Source organism: Panulirus ornatus, chromosome 6 (genome assembly GCF_036320965.1).
Source record: "Panulirus ornatus isolate Po-2019 chromosome 6, ASM3632096v1, whole genome shotgun sequence".
In the NCBI taxonomy this organism is placed as follows: domain Eukaryota; kingdom Metazoa; phylum Arthropoda; class Malacostraca; order Decapoda; family Palinuridae; genus Panulirus; species Panulirus ornatus.
The window spans coordinates 29,821,877-29,846,845 of NC_092229.1; the positions used below are offsets into that span (position 1 = coordinate 29,821,877).

At 42.0% G+C, this 24,969-nt stretch overlaps 1 protein-coding gene across 4 annotated transcripts in view; it reads right to left on the minus strand.

The window, feature by feature from the left end:
* The window catches only part of numb (NUMB endocytic adaptor protein), a 533,145-nt gene that overhangs the window by 269,711 nt on the left and 238,465 nt on the right, over window positions 1-24,969 (minus strand). For all 4 annotated transcript variants that reach the window (XM_071662779.1, XM_071662777.1, XM_071662780.1 and 1 more), the window contains one exon: window positions 19,216-19,386. In XM_071662779.1, coding sequence (XP_071518880.1) covers window positions 19,216-19,386 — 171 coding nt within the window. The remainder of the gene's footprint in view (window positions 1-19,215; window positions 19,387-24,969) is intronic.

Here is a 24,969-nt window from a genome sequence, read left to right on the forward strand (position 1 = left end):
TCAGGTGTTTGCTTTGAAGAATGTATGTGAGAAATACTTAGAAAAGCAAATGGATTTGTATGTAGCATTTATGGATCTGGAGAAGGCATATGATAGAGTTGATAGAGATGCTCTGTGGAAGGTATTAAGAATATATGGTGTGGGAAGAAAGTTGTTAGAAGCAGTGAAAAGTTTTTATCGAGGATGTAAGGCATGTGTACGTGTAGGAAGAGAGGAAAGTGATTGGTTCTCAGTGAATGTAGGTTTGCGGCAGGGGTGTGTGATGTCTCCATGGTTGTTTAATTTGTTTATGGATGGGGTTGTTAGGGAGGTAAATGCAAGAGTTTTGGAAAGAGGGGCAAGTATGAAGTCTGTTGGGGATGAGAGAGCTTGGGAAGTGAGTCAGTTGTTGTTCGCTGATGATACAGCGCTGGTGGCTGATTCATGTGAGAAACTGCAGAAGCTGGTGACTGAGTTTGGAAAAGTGTGTGGAAGAAGAAAGTTAAGAGTAAATGTGAATAAGAGCAAGGTTATTAGGTACAGTAGGGTTGAGGGTCAAGTCAATTGGGAGGTGAGTTTGAATGGAGAAAAACTGGAGGAAGTGAAGTGTTTTAGATATCTGGGAGTGGATCTGGCAGCGGATGGAACCATGGAAGCGGAAGTGGATCATAGGGTGGGGGAGGGGGCGAAAATCCTGGGGGCCTTGAAGAATGTGTGGAAGTCGAGAACATTATCTCGGAAAGCAAAAATGGGTATGTTTGAAGGAATAGTGGTTCCAACAATGTTGTATGGTTGCGAAGCGTGGGCTATGGATAGAGTTGTGCGGAGGAGGATGGATGTGCTGGAAATGAGATGTTTGAGGACAATGTGTGGTGTGAGGTGGTTTGATCGAGTGAGTAACGTAAGGGTAAGAGAGATGTGTGGAAATAAAAAGAGCGTGGTTGAGAGAGCAGAAGAGGGTGTTTTGAAGTGGTTTGGGCACATGGAGAGGATGAGTGAGGAAAGATTAACCAAGAAGATATATGTGTCGGAGGTGGAGGGAACAAGGAGAAGAGGGAGACCAAATTGGAGGTGGAAAGATGGAGTGAAAAAGATTTTGTGTGATCGGGGCCTGAACATGCAGGAGGGTGAAAGGAGGGCAAGGAATAGAGTGACTTGGAGCGATGTGGTATACCGGGGTTGACGTGCTGTCAGTGGATTGAAGCAGGGCATGTGAAGCGTCTGGGGTAAACCATGGAAAGCTGTGTAGGTATGTATATTTGTGTGTGTGGACGTATGTATATACATGTGTATGGGGGGGGCTTGGGCCATTTCTTTCGTCTGTTTCCTTGCGCTACCTCGCAAACGCGGGAGACAGCGACAAAGTATAATAATAATAATAATAATATATATAATATATATATATATATATATATATATATATATATATATATATATATATAAATATATATATATATATATATATATATATATATATATATATATATATATATATATATATATATAAGGCATATGATAGAGTTGATAGAGATGCTCTGTGGAAGGTATTAAGAATATATGGTGTGGGAGGCAAGTTGTTAGAAGCAGTGAAAAGTTTTTATCGAGGATGTAAGGCATGTGTACGTGTAGGAAGAGAGGAAAGTGATTGGTTCTCAGTGAATGTAGGTTTGCGGCAGGGGTGTGTGATGGCTCCATGGTTGTTTAATTTGTTTATGGATGGGGTTGTTAGGGAGGTGAATGCAAGAGTTTTGGAAAGAGGGGCAAGTATGAAGTCTGTTGTGGATGAGAGAGCTTGGGAAGTGAGTCAGTTGTTGTTCGCTGATGATACAGCGCTGGTGGCTGATTCATGTGAGAAACTGCAGAAGCTGGTGACTGAGTTTGGTAAAGTGTGTGAAAGAAGAAAGTTAAGAGTAAATGTGAATAAGAGCAAGGTTATTAGGTACACTAGGGTTGAGGGTCAAGTCAATTGGGAGGTGAGTTTGAATGGAGAAAAACTGGAGGAAGTAAAGTGTTTTAGATATCTGGGAGTGGATCTGGCAGCGGATGGAACCATGGAAGCGGAAGTGAATCATAGGGTGAGAGAGGGGGCGAAAATCATGGGAGCCTTGAAGAATGTGTGGAAGTCGAGAACATTATCTCGGAAAGCAAAAATGGCTATGTTTGAAGGAATAGTGGTTCCAACAATGTTGTATGGTTGCGAGGCGTGGGCTATGGATAGAGTTGTGCGGAGGAGGGTGGATGTGCTGGAGATGAGATGTTTGAGGACAATGTGTGGTGTGAGGTGGTTTGATCGAGTAAGTAATGTAAGGGTAAGCGAGATATGTGGAAATAAAAAGAGCGTGGTTGAGAGAACAGAAGAGGGTGTTTTGAAATGGTTTGGGTACATGGAGAGAATGAGTGAGGAAAGATTGACCAAGAGGATATATGTGTCAGAGGTGGAGGGAACGAGGAGAAGTGGGAGACCAAATTGGAGGTGGAAAGATTGAATGAAAAAGATTTTGAGTGATCGGGGCCTGAACATGCAAAAGGGTGAAAGGCGGGCAAGGAATAGAGTGAATTGGATCGATGTGGTATACCGGGGTTGACGTGCTGTCAGTGGATTGAATCAGGGCATGTGAAGCGTCTGGGGTAAACCATGGAAAGTTGTGTGGGGCCTGGATGTGGAAAGTGAGCTGTGGTTTCGGGCATTATTGCATGACATCTAGAGAGTGAGTGTGAAAGAATGGGGCCTTTGTTGTCTTTTCCTAGCGATACCTCGCACACATGATGGGGGAGGGGGATGGTATTCCATGTGCGGCGACGTGGCGATGGGAATGAATAAAGGCAGACATTGTGAATTGTGTCTGTGTGTGTATATATATGTGTACATTGAGATGTGTAGGTATGTATATTTGCGTGTGTGGACGTGTATGTATATACATGGATATGGGGGTAGGTTGGGCCATTTCTTTCGTCTGTTTCCTTGCGCTACCTCGCAAACGCAGGGAGACAGCGACAAAGCAAAATAAATATGACTCATGGTGAGGTGCCTGAGGATTGGCGGAATGCGTGCATAGTGCCATTGTACAAAGGCAAAGGGGATAAGAGTGAGTGCTCAAATTACAGAGGTATAAGTTTGTTGAGTATTCCTGGCAAATTGTATGGGAGGGTATTGATTGAGAGGGTGAAGGCATGTACAGAGCATCAGATTGGGGAAGAGCAGTGTGGTTTCAGAAGTGGTAGAGGATGTGTGGATCAGGTGTTTGCTTTGAAGAATGTATGTGAGAAATACTTAGAAAAGCAAATGGATTTGTATGTAGCATTTATGGATCTGGAGAAGGCATATGATAGAGTTGATAGAGATGCTCTGTGGAAGGTATTAAGAATATATGGTGTGGGAGGCAAGTTGTTACAAGCAGTGAAAAGTTTTTATCGAGGATGTAAGGCATGTGTACGTGTAGGAAGAGAGGAAAGTGATTGGTTCTCAGTGAATGTAGGTTTGCGGCAGGGGTGTGTGATGTCTCCATGGTTGTTTAATTTGTTTATGGATGGGGTTGTTAGGGAGGTGACTGCAAGAGTTTTGGAAAGAGGGGTAAGGATGAAGTCTGTTGGGGATGAGAGAGCTTGGGAAGTGAGTCAGTTGTTGTTCGCTGATGATACAGCGCTGGTGGCTGATTCATGTGAGAAACTGCAGAAGCTGGTGGCTGAGTTTGGTAAAGTGCGTGAAAGAAGAAAGTTAAGAGTAAATGTGAATAAGAGCAAGGTTATTAGGTACAGTAGGGTTGAGGGTCAAGTCAATTGGGAGGTGAGTTTGAATGGAGAAAAACTGGAGGAAGTGAAGTGTTTTAGATATCTGGGAGTGGATCTGGCAGCGGATGGAACCATGGAAGCGGAAGTGGATCATAGGGTGGGGGAGGGGGCGAAAATTCTGGGAGCCTTGAAGAATGTGTGGAAGTCGAGAACATTATCTCGGAAAGCAAAAATGGGTATGTTTGAAGGAATAGTGGTTCCAACAATGTTGTATGGTTGCGAGGAGTGGACTATGGATAGAGTTGTGCGCAGGAGGATGGATGTGCTGGAAATGAGATGTTTGAGGACAATGTGTGGTGTGAGGTGGTTTGATCGAGTAAGTAACGCAAGGGTAAGAGAGATGTGTGGAAATAAAAAGAGCGTGGTTGAGAGAGCAGAAGAGGGTGTTTTGAAATGGTTTGGTCACATGGAGAGAATGAGTGAGGAAAGATTGACCAAGAAGATATACGTGTCGGAGGTGGAGGGAACGAGGAGAAGAGGGAGACCAAATTGGAGGTGGAAAGATGGAGTGAAAAAGATTTTGTGTGATCGAGGCCTGAACATGCAGGAGGGTGAAAGGAGGGCAAGGAATAGAGTGAATTGGAGCGATGTGGTATACCGGGGTTGACGTGCTGTCAGTGGATTGAATCAAGGCATGTGAAGCGTCTGGGGTAAACCATGGAAAGCTGTGTAGGTATGTATATTTGCGTGTGTGGACGTATGTATATACATGTGTATGGGGGTGGGTTGGGCCATTTCTTTCGTCTGTTTCCTTGTGCTACCTCGCAAACGCGGGAGACAGCAAAAAAAAAAAAAAAAAAAAAATATATATATATATATATATATATATATATATATATATATATATATATATATATATATATATATATATATATTTGAATGCAAAGGTGAGTAATGTGGCAGTTGAGGGAATAATTGGTATACATGGAGTGTCCAGTGTTGTAAATGGAAATGGTGAAGAGCTTGTAGATTTATGTGCTGAAAAAGGACTGGTGATTGGGAATACCTGGTTTAAAAGTGAGATATACATAAGTATACGTATGTAAGTAGGAGAGATGGCCAGAGAGCATTATTGGATTACGTGCTAATTGATAGACGCACGAAAGAGAGACTTTTGGATGTTAATGTGCTGAGAGGTGCAACTGGAGGGATGTCTGATCATTATCTTGTGGAAGCAAAGGTGAAGATTTGTGGGGGTTTTCAGAAAAGAAGAGAGAACGTTGGGGTGAAGAGAGTGGTGAGAGTAAGTGAGCTTGGGAAGGAGACTTGTATGAGGAAGTACCAGGAGAGACTGAGTACAGAATGGAAAAAGGTGAGAACAATGGAAGTAAGGGGAGTGGGGGAGGAATGGGATGTATTTAGGGAAGCAGTGATGGCTTGCGCAAAAGATGCTTGTGGCATGAGAAGCGTGGGAGGTGGGTTGATTAGAAAAGGTAGTGAGTGGTGGGATGAAGAAGTAAGTTTATTAGTGAAAGAGAAGAGAGAGGCATTTGGACGATTTTTGCAGGGAAAAAATGCAAATGAGTGGGAGAGGTATAAAAGAAAGAGGGAGGAGGTCAAGAGAAAGGTGCAAGAGGTGAAAAAGAGGGCAAATGAGAGTTGGGGCGAGAGAGTATCATTAAATTTCAGGGAGAATAAAAAGATGTTTTGGAAGGAGGTAAATAAAGTGCGTAAGACAAGGGAGCAAATGGGAACTTCAGTGAAGGGGGCAAATGGGGAGGTGATAAGTAGTGGTGATGTGAGAAGGAGATGGAGTGAGTATTTTGAAGGTTTGTTGAATTTGTTTGATGATAGAGTGGCAGATGTGGGTGTCTTGGTCGAGGTGGTGTGCAAAGTGAGAGGGTTAGGGAAAATGATTTGGTGAATAGAGTAGAGGTAGTAAAAGCTTTATGGAAGATGAAAGCCGGCAAAGCAGCAGGTTTGGATGGCATTGCAGTGGAATTTATTAAAAAAGGGGGTGACTGTATTGTTGACTGGTTGGTAAGGTTATTTAATGTATGTATGATTCATGGTGAGGTGCCTGAGGATTGGCGGAATGCTTGCATAGTGCCATTGTACAAAGGCAAAGGGGATAAGAGTGAGTGCTCAAATTACAGAGGTGTAAGTTTGTTGAGTATTCCTGGTAAATCATATGGGATTGAGAGGGTGAAGGCATGTACAGAGCATCAGATTGGGAAAGAGCAGTGTGGTTTCAGAAGTGGTAGAGGATGTGTGGATCAGGTGTTTGCTTTGAAGAATATATGCGAGAAATACTTAGAAAAACAAATGGATTTGTATGTAGCATTTATGGATCTGGAGAAGGCATATGATAGAGTTGATAGAGATGCTCTGTGGAAGGTATTAAGAATATATGGTGCGGGAGGCAAGTTGTTAGAAGCAGTGAAAAGTTTTTATCGAGGATGTAAGGTATCTGTACGTGCAGGAAGAGAGGAAAGTGATTGGTTCTCCGTGAAAGTAGGTTTGCGGCAGGGGTGTGTGATGTCTCCATGGTTGTTTAATTTGTTTATGGATGGGGTTGTTAGGGAGGTAAATGCAAGAGTTTTGGAAAGAGGGGCAAGTATGCAGTCTGTTGTGGATGAGAGAGCTTGGGAAGTGAGACAGTTGTTGTTCGCTGATGATACAGCGCTGGTGGCTGATTCATGTGAGAAACTGCAGAAGCTGGTGACTGAGTTTGGTAAAGTGTGTGAAAGAAGAAAGTTAAGAGTAAATGTGAATAAGAGCAAGGTTATTAGGTACAGTAGGGTTGAGGGTCAAGTCAATTGCGAGGTAAGTTTGAATGGAGAAAAGCTGGAGGAAGTGAAGTGTTTTAGATATCTGGGAGTGGATCTGGCAGCGAATGGAACCATGGAAGCAGAAGTGAATCATAGGGTGGGGGAGGGGGTGAAAATTCTGGGAGCCTTGAAGAATGTGTGGAAGCCGAGAACATTATCTCGGAAAGCAAAAATGGGTATGTTTGAAGGAATAGTGGTTCCAACAATGTTGTATGGTTGCTAGGCGTGGGCTATGGATAGAGTTGTGCGCAGGAGGGTGGATGAGCTGGAAATGAGATGTTTGAGGACAATATGTGGTGTGAGGTGGTTTGATCAAGTAAGTAATATAAGGGTGAGAGAGATGTGTGGAAATAAAAAGAGTGTGGTTGAGAGAGCAGAAGAGGGTGTTTTGAAATGGTTTGGTCACATGGAGAGAATGAGTGGGGAAAGATTGACCAAGAGGATATATGTGTCAGAGGTGGAGGGAACGAGGAGAAGTAGGAGACCAAATTGGAGGTGGAAAGATGGAGTGAAAAAGATTTTGAGTGATCGGGGCCTGAACATGCAGGAGGGTCAAAGGAGTGCAAGGAATAGAGTGAATTAGAACGATGTGGTATACCGGGGTCGACGTGCTGTCAATGGATTGAACCAGGGGATGTGAAGGGTCTGGGGTAAACCATGTAAAGTGTGTGGGGCCTGGATGTGGAAAGGGAGCTGTGGTTTCGGTGCATTATTACATGACAGCTAGAGACTGAGTGTGAACGAATGGGAGCTTTGGTGTTTTTCCTAGCGCTACCTCGCACATATGAGGGGGAGGGGGTTGTTATTCCATGTGTGGCGAGGTGGCGATGGGAACAAATAAAGGCAGACAGTATGAATTGCGTACATGTGTATATATGTATATGTCTGTGTGTGTATATATATGTGTACATTGAGATGTATAGATAAGTATATTGTGCATGGGTGGACATGTATGTATATACATGTGTATGTGGGCGGGTTGGGCCATTCTTTCGTCTGTTTCCTTGTGCTACCTCGCTAACACGGGAGACAGCGACAAACCAAAATGAATGAATAAATAAATAAATAAATAAATATATATATATATATATATATATATATATATATATATATATATATATATATATATATATATATATATATATTCCACAAAGGCCCAGTCCTCTGTTCTTAACGCTACCTCGCTAACACGGGAAGTGGCGAATAGTTTAAAAGAAAGAAGAAATATATATATATATATATATATATATATATATATATATATATATATATAAATATATATATGTACTGGAAATGAGATGTTTGAGGACAATGTGTGGTGTGAGGTGGTTTGATCGAGTAAGTAACGTAAGGGTAAGAGAGATGTGTGGAAATAAAAAGAGCGTGGTTGAGAGAGCAGAAGAGGGTGTTTTGAAATGGTTTGGGCACATGGTGAGAATGAGTGAGGAAAGATTGACCAAGAGGATATATATATCGGAGGTGGAGGGAACGAGGAGAAGAGGGAGACCAAATTGGAGGTGGAAAGATGGAGTGAAAAAGATTTTGTGTGATCGGGGCCTGAACATGCAGGAGGGTGAAAGGAGGGCAAGGAATAGAGTGAATTGGAGCGATGTGGTATACCGGGGTTGACGTGCTGTCAGTGGATTGAATCAAGGCATGTGAAGCATCTGGGGTAAACCATGGAAAGCTGTGTAGGTATGTATATTTGCGTGTGTGGACGTATGTATATACATGTGTATGGGGGTGGGTTGAGCCATTTCTTTCGTCTGTTTCCTTGCGCTACCTCGCAAATGTGGGAGACAGCGAAAGCAAAAAAAAAAAAAAAAAAAAAATATACATATATATATATATATATATATATATATATATATATATATATATATATATATATATATATATATATATTCATTTTATCGATTTATCTTGCTTTGTCGCTGTCTCCCGCGCTTGCGAGGTAGTGCAAGGACACAGACGAAAGAAATGGCCCAACCCACCCTCATACACATGTATATACATACATGTCCACACATGCAAACATACATACCTATACATCTCAATGTACAAATATATATACACACAGAGATATATACATATATACCCATGCACACAATTCACACTTTCTGCCTTTATTCATTCCCATCGCCACCTCGCCACACATGGAATACCATCCCCCTACCCCCTCATTTGTGCGAGGTAGCGCTAGGAAAAGACAACAAAGGCCCCATATATATATACAGATATATATATATATATATATATTTACCTCCTTCCAGAACATCTTTTTATTCTCACTAAAATTTAATGATACTCTCTCACCCCAACTCTCATTTGCCCTCTTTTTCACCTCTTGCACCTTTCTCTTGACCTCCTGTCTCTTTCTTTTATACATCTCCCACTCAATTGCATTTTTGCCCTGCAAAAATCGTCCAAATGCCTCTCTCTTCTCTTTCACTAATAATTTTACTTCTTCATCCCACCACTCACTACCCTTTCTAATCAACCCACCTCCCACTCTTCTCAAGCCACAAGCATCTTTTGCGCAATCCATCACTGATTCCCAAAATACATCCCATTCTTCCCCCACTCCCCTTACTTCCATTGTTCTCACCATTTTCCATTCTGTACTCAGTCTCTCCTGGCACTTCCTCACACAAGTCTCCTTCCCAAGATCACTTACTCTCACCACCCTCATCACCCCAACATTCACTCTTCTTTTCTGAAAACCCATACAAACCTTCACCTTAGCCTCCACAAGATAATGCGTAAGACAAGGGATCAAACGGGAACTTCAGTGAAGGGCGCAAATGGGGAGGTGATAACAAGTAGTGGTGATGTGAGAAGGAGATGGAGTGAGTATTTTGAAGGTTTGTTGAATGTGTCCGATGACAGAGTGGCAGATATAGGGTGTTTTGGTCGAGGTGGTGTGCAAAGTGCGAGGGTTAGGGAAAATGATTTGGTAAACAGAGAAGAGGTAGTAAAAGCTTTGCGGAAGATGAAAGCCGGCAAGGCAGCAGGTTTGGATGGTATTGCAGTGGAATTTATTAAAAAAGGGGGTGACTGTATTGTTGACTGGTTGGTAAGGTTATTTAATGTATGTATGACTCATGGTGAGGTGCCTGAGGATTGGCGGAATGCGTGCATAGAGCCATTGTACAAAGGCAAAGGGGATAAGAGTGAGTGCTCAAATTACAGAGGTATAAGTTTGTTGAGTATTCCTGGTAAATTATATGGGAGGGTATTGATTGAGAGGGTGAAGGCATGTACAGAGCATCAGATTGGGGAAGAGCAGTGTGGTTTCAGGAGTGGTAGAGGATGTGTGGATCAGGTGTTTGCTTTGAAGAATGTATGTGAGAAATACTTAGAAAAGCAAATGGATTTGTATGTAGCATTTATGGATCTGGAGAAGGCATATGATAGAGTTGATAGAGATGCTCTGTGGAAGGTATTAAGAATATATGGTGTGGGAGGCAAGTTGTTAGAAGCAGTGAAAAGTTTTTATCGAGGATGTAAGGCATGTGTACGTGTAGGAAGAGAGGAAAGTGATTGGTTCTCAGTGAATGTAGGTTTGCGGCAGGGGTGTGTGATGTCTCCATGGTTGTTTAATTTGTTTATGGATGGGGTTGTTAGGGAGGTGACTGCAAGAGTTTTGGAAAGAGGGGCAAGTATGAAGTCTGTTGGGGATGAGAGAGCTTGGGAAGTGAGTCAGTTGTTGTTCGCTGATGATACAGCGCTGGTGGCTGATTCATGTGAGAAACTACAGAAGCTGGTGACTGAGTTTGGTAAAGTGTGTGAAAGAAGAAAGTTAAGAGTAAATGTGAATAAGAGCAAGGTTATTAGGTACAGTAGGGTTGAGGGTCAAGTCAATTGGGAGGTGAGTTTGAATGGAGAAAAACTGGAGGAAGTGAAGTGTTTTAGATATCTGGGAGTGGATCTGGCAGCGGATGGAACCATGGAAGCGGAAGTGGATCATAGGGTGGGGGAGGGGGCGAAAATTCTGGGAGCCTTGAAGAATGTGTGGAAGTCGAGAACATTATCTCGGAAAGCAAAAATGGGTATGTTTGAAGGAATAGTGGTTCCAACAATGTTGTATGGTTGCGAGGCGTGGACTATGGATAGAGTTGTGCGCAGGAGGATGGATGTGCTGGAAATGAGATGTTTGAGGACAATGTGTGGTGTGAGGCGGTTTGATCGAGTAAGTAACGTAAGGGTAAGAGAGATGTGTGGAAATAAAAAGAGCGTGGTTGAGAGAGCAGAAGAGGGTGTTTTGAAATGGTTTGGGCACATGGAGAGAATGAGTGAGGAAAGATTGACCAATAGGATATATGTGTCGGAGGTGGAGGGAACGAGGAGAAGAGGGAGACCAAATTGGAGGTGGAAAGATGGAGTGAAAAAGATTTTGTGTGATCGGGGCCTGAACATGCAGGAGGGTGAAAGGAGGGCAAGGAATAGAGTGAATTGGAGCGATGTGGTATACCGGGGTTGACGTGCTGTCAGTGGATTGAATCAAGGCATGTGAAGCGTCTGGGGTAAACCATGGAAAGCTGTGTAGGTATGTATATTTGCGTGTGTGGACGTATGTATATACATGTGTATGGGGGGGGTTGGGCCATTTCTTTTCGTCTGTTTCCTTACGCTACCTCGCAAATGCGGGAGACAGCGACAAAGTAAAAAAAAAAAAAAAAAAAAAAAATATATATATATATATATATATATATATATATATATATATATATATATATATATATATATATATATATATATATATATTTGTTTATGGATGGGGTTATTAGGGAGGTGAATGCAAGAGTTTTGGAAAGAGGGGCAAGTATGAAGTCTGTTGGGGATGAGAGAGCTTGGGAAGTGAGTCAGTTGTTGTTCGCTGATGATACAGCGCTGGTGGCTGATTCATGTGAGAAACTGCAGAAGCTGGTGACTGAGTTTGGTAAAGTGTGTGAAAGAAGAACGTTAAGAGTAAATGTGAATAAGAGCAAGGTAATTAGGTACAGTAGGGTTGATGGTCAAGTCAATTGGGAGGTAAGTTTGAATGGAGAAAAACTGGAGGAAGTAAAGTGTTTTAGATATCTGGGAGTGGATCTGGCAGCGGATGGAACCATGGAAGCGGAAGTGGATCACAGGGTGGGGGAGGGGGCAAAAATCCTGGGAGCCTTGAAGAATGTGTGGAAGTCGAGAACATTATCTCGGAAAGCAAAAATGGGTATGTTTGAAGGAATAGTGGTTCCAACAATGTTGTATGGTTGCAAGGCGTGGGCTATGGATAGAGTTGTGCGCAGGAGGGTGGATGTGCTGGAAATGAGATGTTTGAGGACAATGTGTGGGGTGAGGTGGTTTGATCGAGTAAGTAACGTAAGGGTAAGAGAGATGTGTGGAAATAAAATGAGCGTGGTTGAGAGAGCAGAAGAGGGTGTTCTGAAATGGTTTGGGCACATGGAGAGAATGAGCAAGGAAAGATTGACCAAGAGGATATATGTGTCAGAGGTGGAGGGAACGAGGAGAAGTGGGAGACCAAATTGGAGATGGAAAGATGGAGTGAAAAAGATTTTGTGTGATCGGGGCCTGAACATGCAAGAGGGTGAAAGGAGGCCAAGGAACAGAGTGAATTGGATCGATGTAGTATACCGGGGTTGATGTGCTGTCAGTGGATTGAATCAGAGCATGTGAAGCGTCTGGGGTAAACCATGGAAAGCTGTGTAGGTATGTATATTTGCGTGTGTGGACGCATGTATATACATGTGTATGGGGGTGGGTTGGGCCATTTCTTTCGTCTGTTTCCTTGCACTACCTCACAAAAACGCGGGAGACAGCGACAAAGCAAAAAAGAAAATATATATATATATATATATATATATATATATATATATATATATATATATACATATATATTTTTTTATTATACTTTGTCGCTGTCTCCCGCGTTTGCGAGGTAGCGCAAGGAAACAGACGAAAGAAATGGCCCAACCCCGCCCCATACACATGTATATACATACGTCCACACACGCAAATATACATACCTACACAGCTTTCCATGGTTTACCCCAGACGCTTCACATGCCTTGATTCAATCCACTGACAGCACGTCAACCCCGGTATACCACATTGCTCCAATTCACTCTATTCCTTGCCCTCCTTTCACCCTCCTGCATGTTCAGGCCCCGATCACACAAAATCTTCTTCACTCCATCTTTCCACCTCCAATTTGGTCTCCCTCTTCTCCTCGTTCCCTCCACCTCCGACACATATATCCTCTTGGTCAATCTTTCCTCACTCATTCTCTCCATGTGCCCAAACCACTTCAAAACACCCTCTTCTGCTCTCTCAACCACGCTCTTTTTATTTCCACACATCTCTCTTACCCTTACGTTACTCATTCGATCAAACCACCTCACACCACACATTGTCCTCAAACATCTCATTTCCAGCACATCTATCCTCCTGCGCACAACTCTATCCATAGCCCACGCCTCGCAACCATACAACATTGTTGGAACCACTATTCCTTCAAACATACCCATTTTTGCTTTCCGAGATAATGTTCTCGACTTCCACACATTCTTTAAGGCCCCCCAGAATTTTCACCCCCTCCCCCACCTTATGATCCACTTCCGCTTCCATAGTTCCATCCACTGCCAGATCCACTCCCAGATATCTAAAACACTTCACTTCCTCCAGTTTTTCTCCATTCAAACTCACCTCCCAATTGACTTAACCCTCAACCCTACTGTACCTAATAACCTTGCTCTTATTCACATTTACTCTTAACTTTCTTCTTCCACACACTTTACCAAACTCAGTCACCAGCTTCTGCAGTTTCTCACATGAATCAGCCACCAGCGCTGTATCATCAGCGAACAACAACTGACTCACTTCCCAAGCTCTCTCATCCTCAACAGACTTCATACTTGCCCCTCTTTCCAAAACTCTTGCATTTACCTCCCTAACAACCCCATCCATAAACAAATTAAACAACCATGGAGACATCACACACCCCTGCCGCAAACCTACATTCACTGAGAACCAATCACTTTCCTCTCTTCCTACACGTACACATGCCTTACATCCTCGATAAAAACTTTTCACTGCTTCTAACAACTTGCCTCCCACACCATATATTCTTAATACCTTCCACAGAGCATCTCTATCAACTCTATCATATGCCTTCTCCAGATCCATAAATGCTACATACAAATCCCTTTGCTTTTCTAAGTATTTCTCACATACATTCTTCAAAGCAAACACCTGGTCCACACATCCTCTACCACTTCTGAAACCACACTGCTCTTCCCCAATCTGATGCTCTGTACATGCCTTCACCCTCTCAATCAATACCCTCCCATATAATTTACCAGGAATACTCAACAAACTTATGCCTCTGTAATTTGAGCACTCACTCTTATCCCCTTTGCCTTTGTACAATGGCACTATGCACGTATTCCGCCAATCCTCAGGCACCTCACCATGAGTCATACATACATTAAATAACCTTACCAACCAGTCAACAATACAGTCACCCCCTTTTTTAATAAATTCCACTGCAATACCATCCAAACCTGCTGCTTTGCCGGCTTTCATCTTCCGCAAAGCTTTCACTACCTCTTCTCTGTTTACCAAATCATTTTCCCTAACTGGAGGAAGTAAAGTGTTTTAGATATCTGGGAGTGGATCAGGCAGCGGATGGAACCATGGAAGCGGAAGTGGATCATAGGGTGGGGGAGTGGGCAAAAATTCTGGGAGCCTTGAAGAATGTTTGGAAGTCGAGAACATTATCTCGGAAAGCAAAAATGGGTATGTTTGAAGGAATAGTGGTTCCAACAATGTTGTATGGTTGCGAGGCGTGGGCTATGGATAGAGTTGTGCACAGGAGGGTGGATGTGCTGGAAATGAGATGTTTGAGGACAATGTGTGGTGTGAGGTGGTTTGATCGAGTAAGTAATGTAAGGGTAAGAGAGATGTGTGGAAATAAAAAGAGCGTGGTTGAGAGAGCAGAAGAGGGTGTTTTGAAATGGTTTGGGCACATGGAGAGAATGAGTGAGGAAAGATTGACCGAGAGGATATATGTGTCGGAGGTGGAGGGAACGAGGAGAAGTGGGAGACCAAACTGGAGGTGGAAAGATGGAGTGAAAAAGATTTTGTGTGATCGGGGCCTGAACATGCAGGAGGGTGAAAGGAGGGTAAGGAATAGAGTGAATTGGATCGATGTGGTATACCGGGGTTGACGTGTTGTCAGTGGATTGAATCAGGGCATGTGAAGTGTCTGGGGTAAACCATGGAAAGTTGTGTGGGGCCTGGATGTGGAAAGGGAGCTGTGGTTTCGGGCATTGTTGCGTGGCAGGTAGAGACTGAGTGTGAACGAATGGGGCCTTTGTTGTCTTTTCCTAGTGCTACCTCGCACACATGAAGGGGGAGGGGGATGGTATTCCATGTGTGGCGAGGTGGCGATGGGAGTGAATGGGGGCAGACAGTGTGAATTGTGTGCATGGGTATAAATGTATGTGTCTGTGTATGTATATATATGTGTACATTGAGATGTATAGGTATGTATATTTGCGTGTGTGGACGTGTGTGTGTGTATACATTGTGTATGGGGGTGAGTTGGGCCATTTCTTTCGTCTGTTTCCTTGCGCTACCTCGCAAACGCGGGAGACAGCGACAAAGCAAAAAAAAAAAAAAAATATATATATATATATATATATATATATATATATATATATATATATATATATGAAAAAAAAAAAAAAAAAAATATATTATTTTATATATATATATATATATATCTTCCCCTCTTGTTTTTTTTTTTAATTTTCCAAAAGAAGGAACAGAGAAGGGGGCTAGGTGAAGATATTCCCTCAAAGGCCCAGTCCTCTGTTCTTAACGCTACCTCGCTAAAGCGGGAAATGGAGAATAGCATGGAAAGATGGAAATAATAATAATGGGTGATTATTGGTGCCTATGAACCTGGTCATAAGAAAGATCATGAAAGGCATGTGTTTTGGAAGCAGCTAAGTGAGTGTGTTAGCAACTTTGATGCATGAGACCGGGTTATAGTGACGAATGATTTGAATACAAAGGTGAGTAATGTGTCAGTTGAGGGTATAATTGGTGTACATGGGGTGTTCAGTGTTGTAAATGGAAATGGTGAAGAGTTTGTAGATTAGTGTGCTGAAAAAGGACTGGTGATTGGGAATATCTGGTTTAAAAAGAGAGATATACATAAGGATACATATGTAAATAGGAGAGATGGCCAGAGAGCATTATTGGATTATGTGTTGATTGATAGGTGCGTGAAAGAGAAACTTTTGGATGTTAATGTGCTGAGAGGAGCAAATGGAGAGATGTCTGAGCATTATCTTGTGGAGGCAAAAGTAAAGATTTGTAAGATCTGTAGAGGTTTTCAGAAAAGAAGAGGGAATGTTGGGGTGAAAATAGTGGTGAGAGTAAGTGAGCTTGGAAAGGACACTTGTGTGAGGAAGTACCAGGAGAGATTGAGTGCAGAATGAAAAAAGGTGAGAGCAAATGACATAAGGGGAGTGGGGGAGGAATGGGATGTATTTAGGGAAGCAGTGATGGCTTGAGCAAAAGATGCTTGTGGCATGTGAAGTGTGGGAGGTGGGCATATTATAATGGGGAGTGAGCAGTGGGATGAAGAAGAAAGATTGTTAATGAAAGAGAAGAGAGAATCATTTGGATGATTTTTGCAGGGAAATAGTGCAAATGACGGAGAGATGTATAAAAGAAAAAGGCAGGAGGTCAAGAGAGAGGTGCAAGAGGTAAAAAAGAGGGCAAATGAGAGTTGGGATGAGAGAGTATCATTAAATTTTAGGGAGAATAAAAAGATGCTTTGGAAGGGGGTAAATAAAGAGAACAAACTGGAACATCAGAGAAGGGGGAATAATGAAAAGGTAATAACAAGTAGTGGTGATGTGAGGAGATGGAGTGAGTATTTTGAATGTTTGTTGAATGTGTTTGATGATAGAGTGGCAGATATAGGGTGTTTTGGTCGAGGTGGTGTGCGAAGTGAGAGGGGTCAGGGAGAATAGTTTGGTAAACAGAGAAGAGGTAGTGAAAGCTTTGCAGAAGATGAAAGCCGGCAAGGCGGTGGCTTTGGATGGTACTGCAGTGGAAATTATTAAAAAAAGGGGATGATTGTGTTGCTGATTGTTTGGTGAGGATATTCAATGTATGTATGGTTCATGGTGAAGTGCCTGAGGATGGGTGGAATGCATGCATAGTGCCACTGTACAAAGGCATAGGTGATAAAGGTGAGTGTTCAAATTACAACGGTATAAGATTGTCGAGTATTCCTGGGAAATTATATGGGAGGGTATTGACTGAGAGAATGAAGGCATGCACAAAACATCAGATTGGGGAAGAGCAGTGTGGTTTCAGAAGTGGTAGAGGATGTGTGGATCAGGTGTTTGCTTTAAAGAATGTATGTGAGAGATACTTAGAAAAACAAATGGATTTGTATGTACCATTCATGGATCTGGAGAAGGACTATGATAGAGTTGATAGAGATGCTCTGTGAAAGGTATTAAGAGTATATGGTGTTGCTAGAGGCAGTGAAAATTTTTTATCAAGGATGTAAGGCATGTGTACAAGTAGGAAGAGAGGAAAAAGATTAGTTCCCAGTGAATGTCAGTTGGTGGCAGGGGTGTGTGATGTATCCATGGTTGTTACATTTATCTATGGATGGGGTCATTAGGGAGGTGAATGCAAGAGTTTTGGAGAGAGGGGCAAGTATGCTGTCTGTTGTGGATGAGAGGGCTTGGGAAGAGAGTCACTTGTTTTCACTGATGATACAGCACTGGTGGCTGATTCGGGTGAGAAACTGCAGAAGCTGGTGACTAAGTTTGGTAAAGTGTGTGAAAGAAGAAAGCTGAAAGTTAATGTGAATAAGAGCAAGGTTATTAGGTTCAGTAGGGTTGAGGGGTAAGTTAACTGGGAGGTAAATCTGAATGGAGAAAAACTGGAGGAAGTGAAGTGTTTTAGATATCTGGGAGTGGATTGAGCAGCAGATGGAACCATGGAAGCAGAAGTGAGTCACAGGGTGGGGGAGGGGGCGAAGGTTGTGGGAGCGTTGAAGAATGTGTAGAAGGCGAGAACGTTATCTCGGAGAGCAAAAATGGGCATGTATGAAGGAATAGTGGTTCCAACAAAGTTATATGGTTGCAAGGCATGGGCTATAGATAGGGTTTTGTGGAGGAGGGTGGCTGTGTTGGAAATGAGATGTTTGAGGACATTATGTGGTGTGAGGTGGTCTGATTGAGCCAGTAATGAAGGGGTAAGAGAGATGCATGGTAATAAAAAAGAGTGTAATTGAGAGAGCAGAAGAGGGTGTATTGAAATGGTTTGGTCACATGGAGAAAACGAGTGAGGAAAGATTGACAAAGTGGATATATGTGTCAAGAGGTGGAGGGAATGAGGAGAAGTGGGAGACCAAATTGGAGGTGGAAGGATGGAGTAAAATGATTTTGAGCGATTGGGGCTGAACATACTGGAGGGTGAAAGGTGAGCAAGGAATAGAGTGAATTGGAACGATGTGGTACACTGGGGTCGACATGCTGTCAATGGATTGAACCAGGGTATGTGAAGCATCTGGGGTAAACCATGGAAAGTTTTGTTCGGCCTGGATGTGGAAAGTGAGCTGTGGTTTCGGTGCATTACACATGACAGCTAGAGACTGAGTGTGAATGAACATGGCCTTTGTTGTCTTTTCCTGGAGCTACCTCGTGCACATGCGGGGGGAGGGGGTTGTCATTTCATGTGCGGTGGGTTGGCGACGGAAATGAATAAGGGCAGACAGTATGAGTTATGTACATGTGTACATATATGTATATGTCTGTGTATATATATATATATATATATATATATATATATATATATATATATATATGTTGAGATGTATAGGTATGTATATGTGCTGTGTGTGGACGTGCATGTATATACATGTGTATGTGGGTGTGCTGGGCAATTCTTTCGTCTGTTTCCTTGTGCTACCTCGCTAACGCAGGAGACAGCGACAAAGTATAATAAATAAATAAATATACTTTTATTATTATGGAAGTCCATGTTTCACTTTAACAAAGTGAGAAAAGGTTAAGAATGCATGACAGTAATGTTGTGAAGGCTGTATGAGCTGAATCCACAACATTAAAGTGTGAATGGAACTATGAAAATAGACTGTTAGAAAGATAGCTATACATGGGATCAGATTATTTATGAGTTACTACTTTCCACCATATAAATAAAGAATCCTATGTATGCCTTTGTAAAATATCCCACCAATTTTTCAAGCTAATTAGATGATGTCAACACATTGCAATATTCCAGTCATGACTTTAACAACAATCATGTTAAATGGAATTCTATATTTTTTTTTATGGTTAGCTATACAACTGATCTTGCAGGTCCTTAGTCATGTTTCTAAAGGTAAGGCTACATGTACAATGTACCTCTTTCATCTAATGTCAAGGCCTTGCTCTACCTTAAATTTAGTATACAATTAACGTATTTAGGAAATATCTCATTTCTCTAAACTTATGCTTTTGCAAAAAGATAATTTCATATTGTAAGAAATTTCTTTCTATGTTTCACGCATTTCTTAACAAGCAACTGTATAAAACCCATTTGCATTCAGTGACTTAAGAATGAATAAGGATACCTTAACAGGGAAGGAGCATGTGCCAGCTCTAACAGAGGCTTCATCTGTTTGCCACTGATGAGGTTTGGATGCCTCCGTTACATGATGGTCCTTCTTCTTCCGAAAACTCTCCCGGAAGCTTCGCCGCAGTCGATCCATCCTGCGTCCCCGTGATTCACTTGGTCCCTCAACCTGCAATGAATGCATTTTTTAGTTTGATTTTGTATGAGGTATATTAAATGATCACACTTTAGTTAGTTTCATACTGTATTCCATGATTTGGTACATCAACCAAATACACCCTAATACTGAATGTATTGCACCTTGTAACAATATCTCAATATATGGCATGGCGGCACAGTGAAAAATATCAGTGAATGCAGCTCTATATGTGGTTTACTCTGTGAGGAAACTTCAAGTACTATAATTTGTACCTTAAAGACATTTTATTGCATGGTTCACTTAATGAACATGCTTCCATATGTGATTCACTGTAGGATGCATTTCAGTTTGTGACTTGCTTAAGGATAACTACAGTTCAATTAGAGAATACATCTCAATTAAAGAATCACTTAGGGAAAACAAAAACACCTTACGAGTTATACATTGACATATCCCTCAATACCAGTTTCAGTTAAGACCCATTATAATATGTAATTAATTTGTGAATATACTTTATATGCTTTAGTTGTTGGTTAGGTCATGCAGTTAATTGGCATGACACTGCATCACTTAAGTACTACCTTGTCAATGGCAACTCTTTACCTTCTCATGTCTGAACTAATATACAAAACTTGAGCCTTTTTAAAATGCATGTGTTCTACATGGCCTTTGATGCCATTCTCTTTCATTTTTCTCCATCTTCTGCATCCTCTTTCTCTTTTGTTAATGGTCCAATTCAATGTGACTTCTATCCATGATGAAAATTGTACAGGAAAAACAAGTAAAGATATGATGGGCAATCCCAGGACCCCTTTTATGGGGTTCCGGCAGCTTCTGGGTGCATTCCTCTGAGGTAAGAAGGGCCTCAATGAGGCAATACTCCTTTCTGTACATGAGAATGATACAGCCTCACTAAAGGTGACCTCTTGCTTGTGATGTTACCACTTACATATAAGGCCAAGGAACACTTACTGGTAACTGTATAAGCATGATATCTTAATCATAACCCAATGACTGCTTTTATAGGTTTCTGCAACTTTGGGGCTGTGCTCCAAGCAGGAGCTTGTTAACTGGGATACTTTTTGGCAAAATGGTCCTTAATGATGCACTACTCTTTTCCATTTGCTTACAATAATAAAACCTTGTTAATGATGACATATAGCTTATGAAGGAGCCTCTTGCATATGGAGTCTTGGAATATCTGAAACATATTCAAAAATTGATCATTTATTCCTCCCTAAACTATACCTGACGAATACCTCTAGTGTACCTGAAGCAGCTGTCAGGGGTATTCTACTCCTACATCTCAAATCTATATGAAAAACAAGCAGACCCCTCTCATCCAAACCACTTTATAACCAATCTCGACTACCAAACAGGAATAAAAGGCTTACCCCTACCTCACACTTCTGCAACCTATGCACACAGATCTTCCATCCCTAACAAACACAACAATGGCAAAATACATACACTAAGAAATGACCCAACAAGCACTGAACAACTGCCCTCTTAACTCAAGCAATGAACACCTGCCCTCTTAACTGAGTCTTAAATGACACCCCATCAGACATATCCACTTGAAACCACATTCCCCTGACATAAATAAGATACACTTTCTTATCTATGCTCTAGACATCATGCATCTCTACTACACTACAAACTCTGTTTCTAGGGACCAGCTGCAAGGCCTCAAAGTGGGCAAGCAGGTTTTGATAATAATAATAATAATAATAATAATAATAATAATAATAATAATAATAATAATAATAATGTGAAAAAGGAGAGATAGGTAGTATGTTTGAGGAAAGGAACCTGGATGTTTTGACTCTGAGTGAAACGAAGCTTAAGGGTAAAGGGGAAGAGTGGTTTGGGAATGTCTTGGGAGTAAAGTCAGGGGTTAGTGAGAGGACAAGAGCAAGGGAAGGAGTAGCACTACTCCTGAAACAGGAGTTGTGGGAGTATGTGACAGAATGTAAGAAAGTAAATTCTCGATTAATATGGGTAAAACTGAAAGTTGATGGAGAGAGATGGGTGATTATTGGTGCATATGCACCTGGGCATGAGAAGAAAGATCATGAGAGGCAAGTGTTTTGGGAGCAGCTGAATGAGTGTGTTAGTGGTTTTGATGCACGAGACCGGGTTATAGTGATGGGTGATTTGAATGCAAAGGTGAGTAATGTGGCAGTTGAGGGAATAATTGGTATACATGGGGTGTTCAGTGTTGTAAATGGAAATGGTGAAGAGCTTGTAGATTTATGTGCTGAAAAAGGACTGGTGATTGGGAATACCTGGTTTAAAAAGCGAGATATACATAAGTATACGTATGTAAGTAGGAGAGATGGCCAGAGAGCGTTATTGGATTACGTGTTAATTGACAGGCGCGCGAAAGAGAGACTTTTGGATGTTAATGTGCTGAGAGGTGCAACTGGAGGGATGTCTGATCATTATCTTGTGGAGGCTAAGGTGAAGATTTGTATGGGTTTTCAGAAAAGAAGAGTGAATGTTGGGGTGAAGAGGGTGGTGAGAGTAAGTGAGCTTGGGAAGGAGACTTGTGTGAGGAAGTACCAGGAGAGACTGAATACAGAATGGAAAAAGGTGAGAACAATGGAAGTAAGGGGAGTGGGGGAGGAATGGGATGTATTTAGGGAATCAGTGATGGATTGCGCAAAAGATGCTTGTGGCATGAGAAGAGTGGGAGGTGGGTTGATTAGAAAGGGTAGTGAGTGGTGGGATGATGAAGTAAGATTATTAGTGAAAGAGAAGAGAGAGGCATTTGGACGATTTTTGCAGGGAAAAAATGCAATTGAGTGGGAGATGTATAAAAGAAAGAGACAGGAGGTCAAGAGAAAGGTGCAAGAGGTGAAAAAGAGGGCAAATGAGAGTTGGGGTGAGAGAGTATCATTAAATATTAGGGAGAATAAAAAGATGTTCTGGAAGGAGGTACATAAAGTGCGTAAGACAAGGGAGCAAATGGGAACTTCAGTGAAGGGCGCAAATGGGGAGGTGATAACAAGTAGTGGTGATGTGAGAAGGAGATGGAGTGAGTATTTTGAAGGTTTGTTGAATGTGTTTTATGATAGAGTGGCAGATATAGGGTGTTTTGGTCGAGGTGGTGTGCAAAGTGAGAGGGTTAGGGAAAATGATTTGGTAAACAGAGAAGAGGTAGTAAAAGCTTTGCGGAAGATGAAAGCCGGCAAGGCAGCAGGTTTGGATGGTATTGCAGTGGAATTTATTAAAAAAGGGGGTGACTGTATTACTGACTGGTTGGTGAGGTTATTTAATGTATGTATAACTCATGGTGAGGTGCCTGAGGATTGGCAGAATGCGTGCATATTGCCATTGTACAAAGGCAAAGGGGATAAGAGTGAGTGCTCAAATTACAGAGGTATAAGTTTGTTGAGTATTCCTGGTAAATTATATGGGAGGGTATTGATTGAGAGGGTGAAGGCATGTACAGAGCATCAGATTAGGGAAGAGCAGTGTGGTTTCAGAAGTGGTAGAGGATGTGTGGATCAGGTGTTTGCTTTGAAGAATGTATGTGAGAAATACTTAGAAAAGCAAATGGAATTGTATGTAGCATTTATGGATCTGGAGAAGGCATATGATAGAGTTGATAGAGATGCTCTGTGGAAGGTATTAAGAATATATGGTGTGGGAGGCAAGTTGTTAGAAGCAGTGAAAAGTTTTTATCGAGGATGTAAGGCATGTGTACGTGTAGGAAGAGGGGAAAGTGATTGGTTCTCAGTGAATGTAGGTTTGCGGCAGGGGTGTGTGATGTCTCCATGATTGTTTAATTTGTTTATGGATGGGGTTGTTAGGGAGGTAAATGCAAGAGTTTTGGAAAGAGGGGCAAGTATGAAGTCTGTTGGGGATGAGAGAGCTTGGGAAGTGAGTCAGTTGTAGTTCGCTGATGATACAGCGCTGGTGGCTGATTCATGTGAGAAACTGCAGAAGCTGGTGACTGAGTTTGGTAAAGTGTGTGAAAGAAGAAAGTTAAGAGTAAATGTGAATAAGAGCAAGGTTATTAGGTACAGCAGGGTTGAGGGTCAAGTCAATTGGGAGGTGAGTTTGAATGGAGAAAAACTGGAGGAAGTAAAGTGTTTTAGATATCTGGGAGTGGATCTGGCAGTGGATGGAACCATGGAAGCGGAAGTGGATCATAGGGTGGGGGAGGGGACGAAAAAATCCTGGGAGCCTTGAAGAATGTGTGGAAGTCGAGAACATTATCTCGGAAAGCAAAAATGGGTATGTTTGAAGGAATAGTGGTTCCAACAATGTTGTATGGTTGCGAGGCATGGGCTATGGATAGAGTTGTGCGCAGGAGGATGGATGTGCTGGAAATGAGATGTTTGAGGACAATGTGTGGTGTGAGGTGGTTTGATCGAGTAAGTAACGTAAGGGTAAGAGAGATGTGTGGAAATAAAAAGAGCGTGGTTGAGAGAGCAGAAGAGGGTGTTTTGAAATGGTTTGGGCACATGGAGAGAATGAGTGAGGAAAGACTGACCAAGAGGATATATGTGTCGGAGGTGTAGGGAACGAGGAGAAGTGGGAGACCAAATTGGAGGTGGAAAGATGGAGTGAAAAAGATTTTGTGTGATTGGGGCCTGAACATGCAGGAGGGTGAAAGGAGGGCAAGGAATAGAGTGAATTGGATCGATGTGGTATACCGGGGTTGACGTGCTGTCAGTGGATTGAATCAGGGCATGTGAAGCGTCTGGGGTAAACCATGGAAAGCTGTGTAGGTATGTATATTTGCGTGTGTGGACGTATGTATATACATGCGTATGGGGGTGGGTTGGGCCATTTCTTTCATCTGTTTCCTTGCGCTACCTCGCAAATGTGGGAGATAGCGGCAAAAAAAAAAAAAAAAAAAAATAATAATAATAATAATAATAATAACAATAATTATTATTATCCCTGGGGATAGGGGACAAAGAATACTTCCCACATATTCCCTGCATGTCGTAGAAGGCGACTAAAAGGGAAGGGAGCGGAGGACTGGAAATCCTCCCCTCTCTTTCTTTTTTTTTTTTTTAATTTTCCAAAAGAAGGGACAGAGAAGGGGGCCAGTTGAGGATATTCCCTCAAAGGTCCAGTCCTCTGTTCTTAATGCAACCTCGCTAATGCGGGAGATGGCGAATAGTATGAAAAGAAAAAAAAATAATAATAACAGTGAGAGGAAAGAGCAAGGGAAGGAGTAGCACTACTGAAACAGGAGTGGTGGGAGTATGTGATAAAGTGTAAGAAAGTAAACTCTAGATTGATATGGGTAAAACTGAAAGTGGATGGAGAGAGATGGGTGATTATTAGTGCATATGCACCTGGGCATGAGAAGAAAGATCATGAGAGGCAAGTGTTTTGGGAGCAGCTGAGTGAATGTGTTCGTAGTTTTGATGCATGAGACCGGATTATAGTGATGGGTGATTTGAATGCAAAGGTGAGTAATGTGGCAGTTGAGGGAATAATTGGTGTACATGGGGTGTTCAGTGTTGTAAATGGAAATGGTGAAGAGCTTGTAGATTTATGTGCTGAAAAAGGACTAGTGATTGGAATACCTGGTTTAAAAAGAGGGATACACATAAGTATACATATGTAAGTAGAGGAGATGGCCAG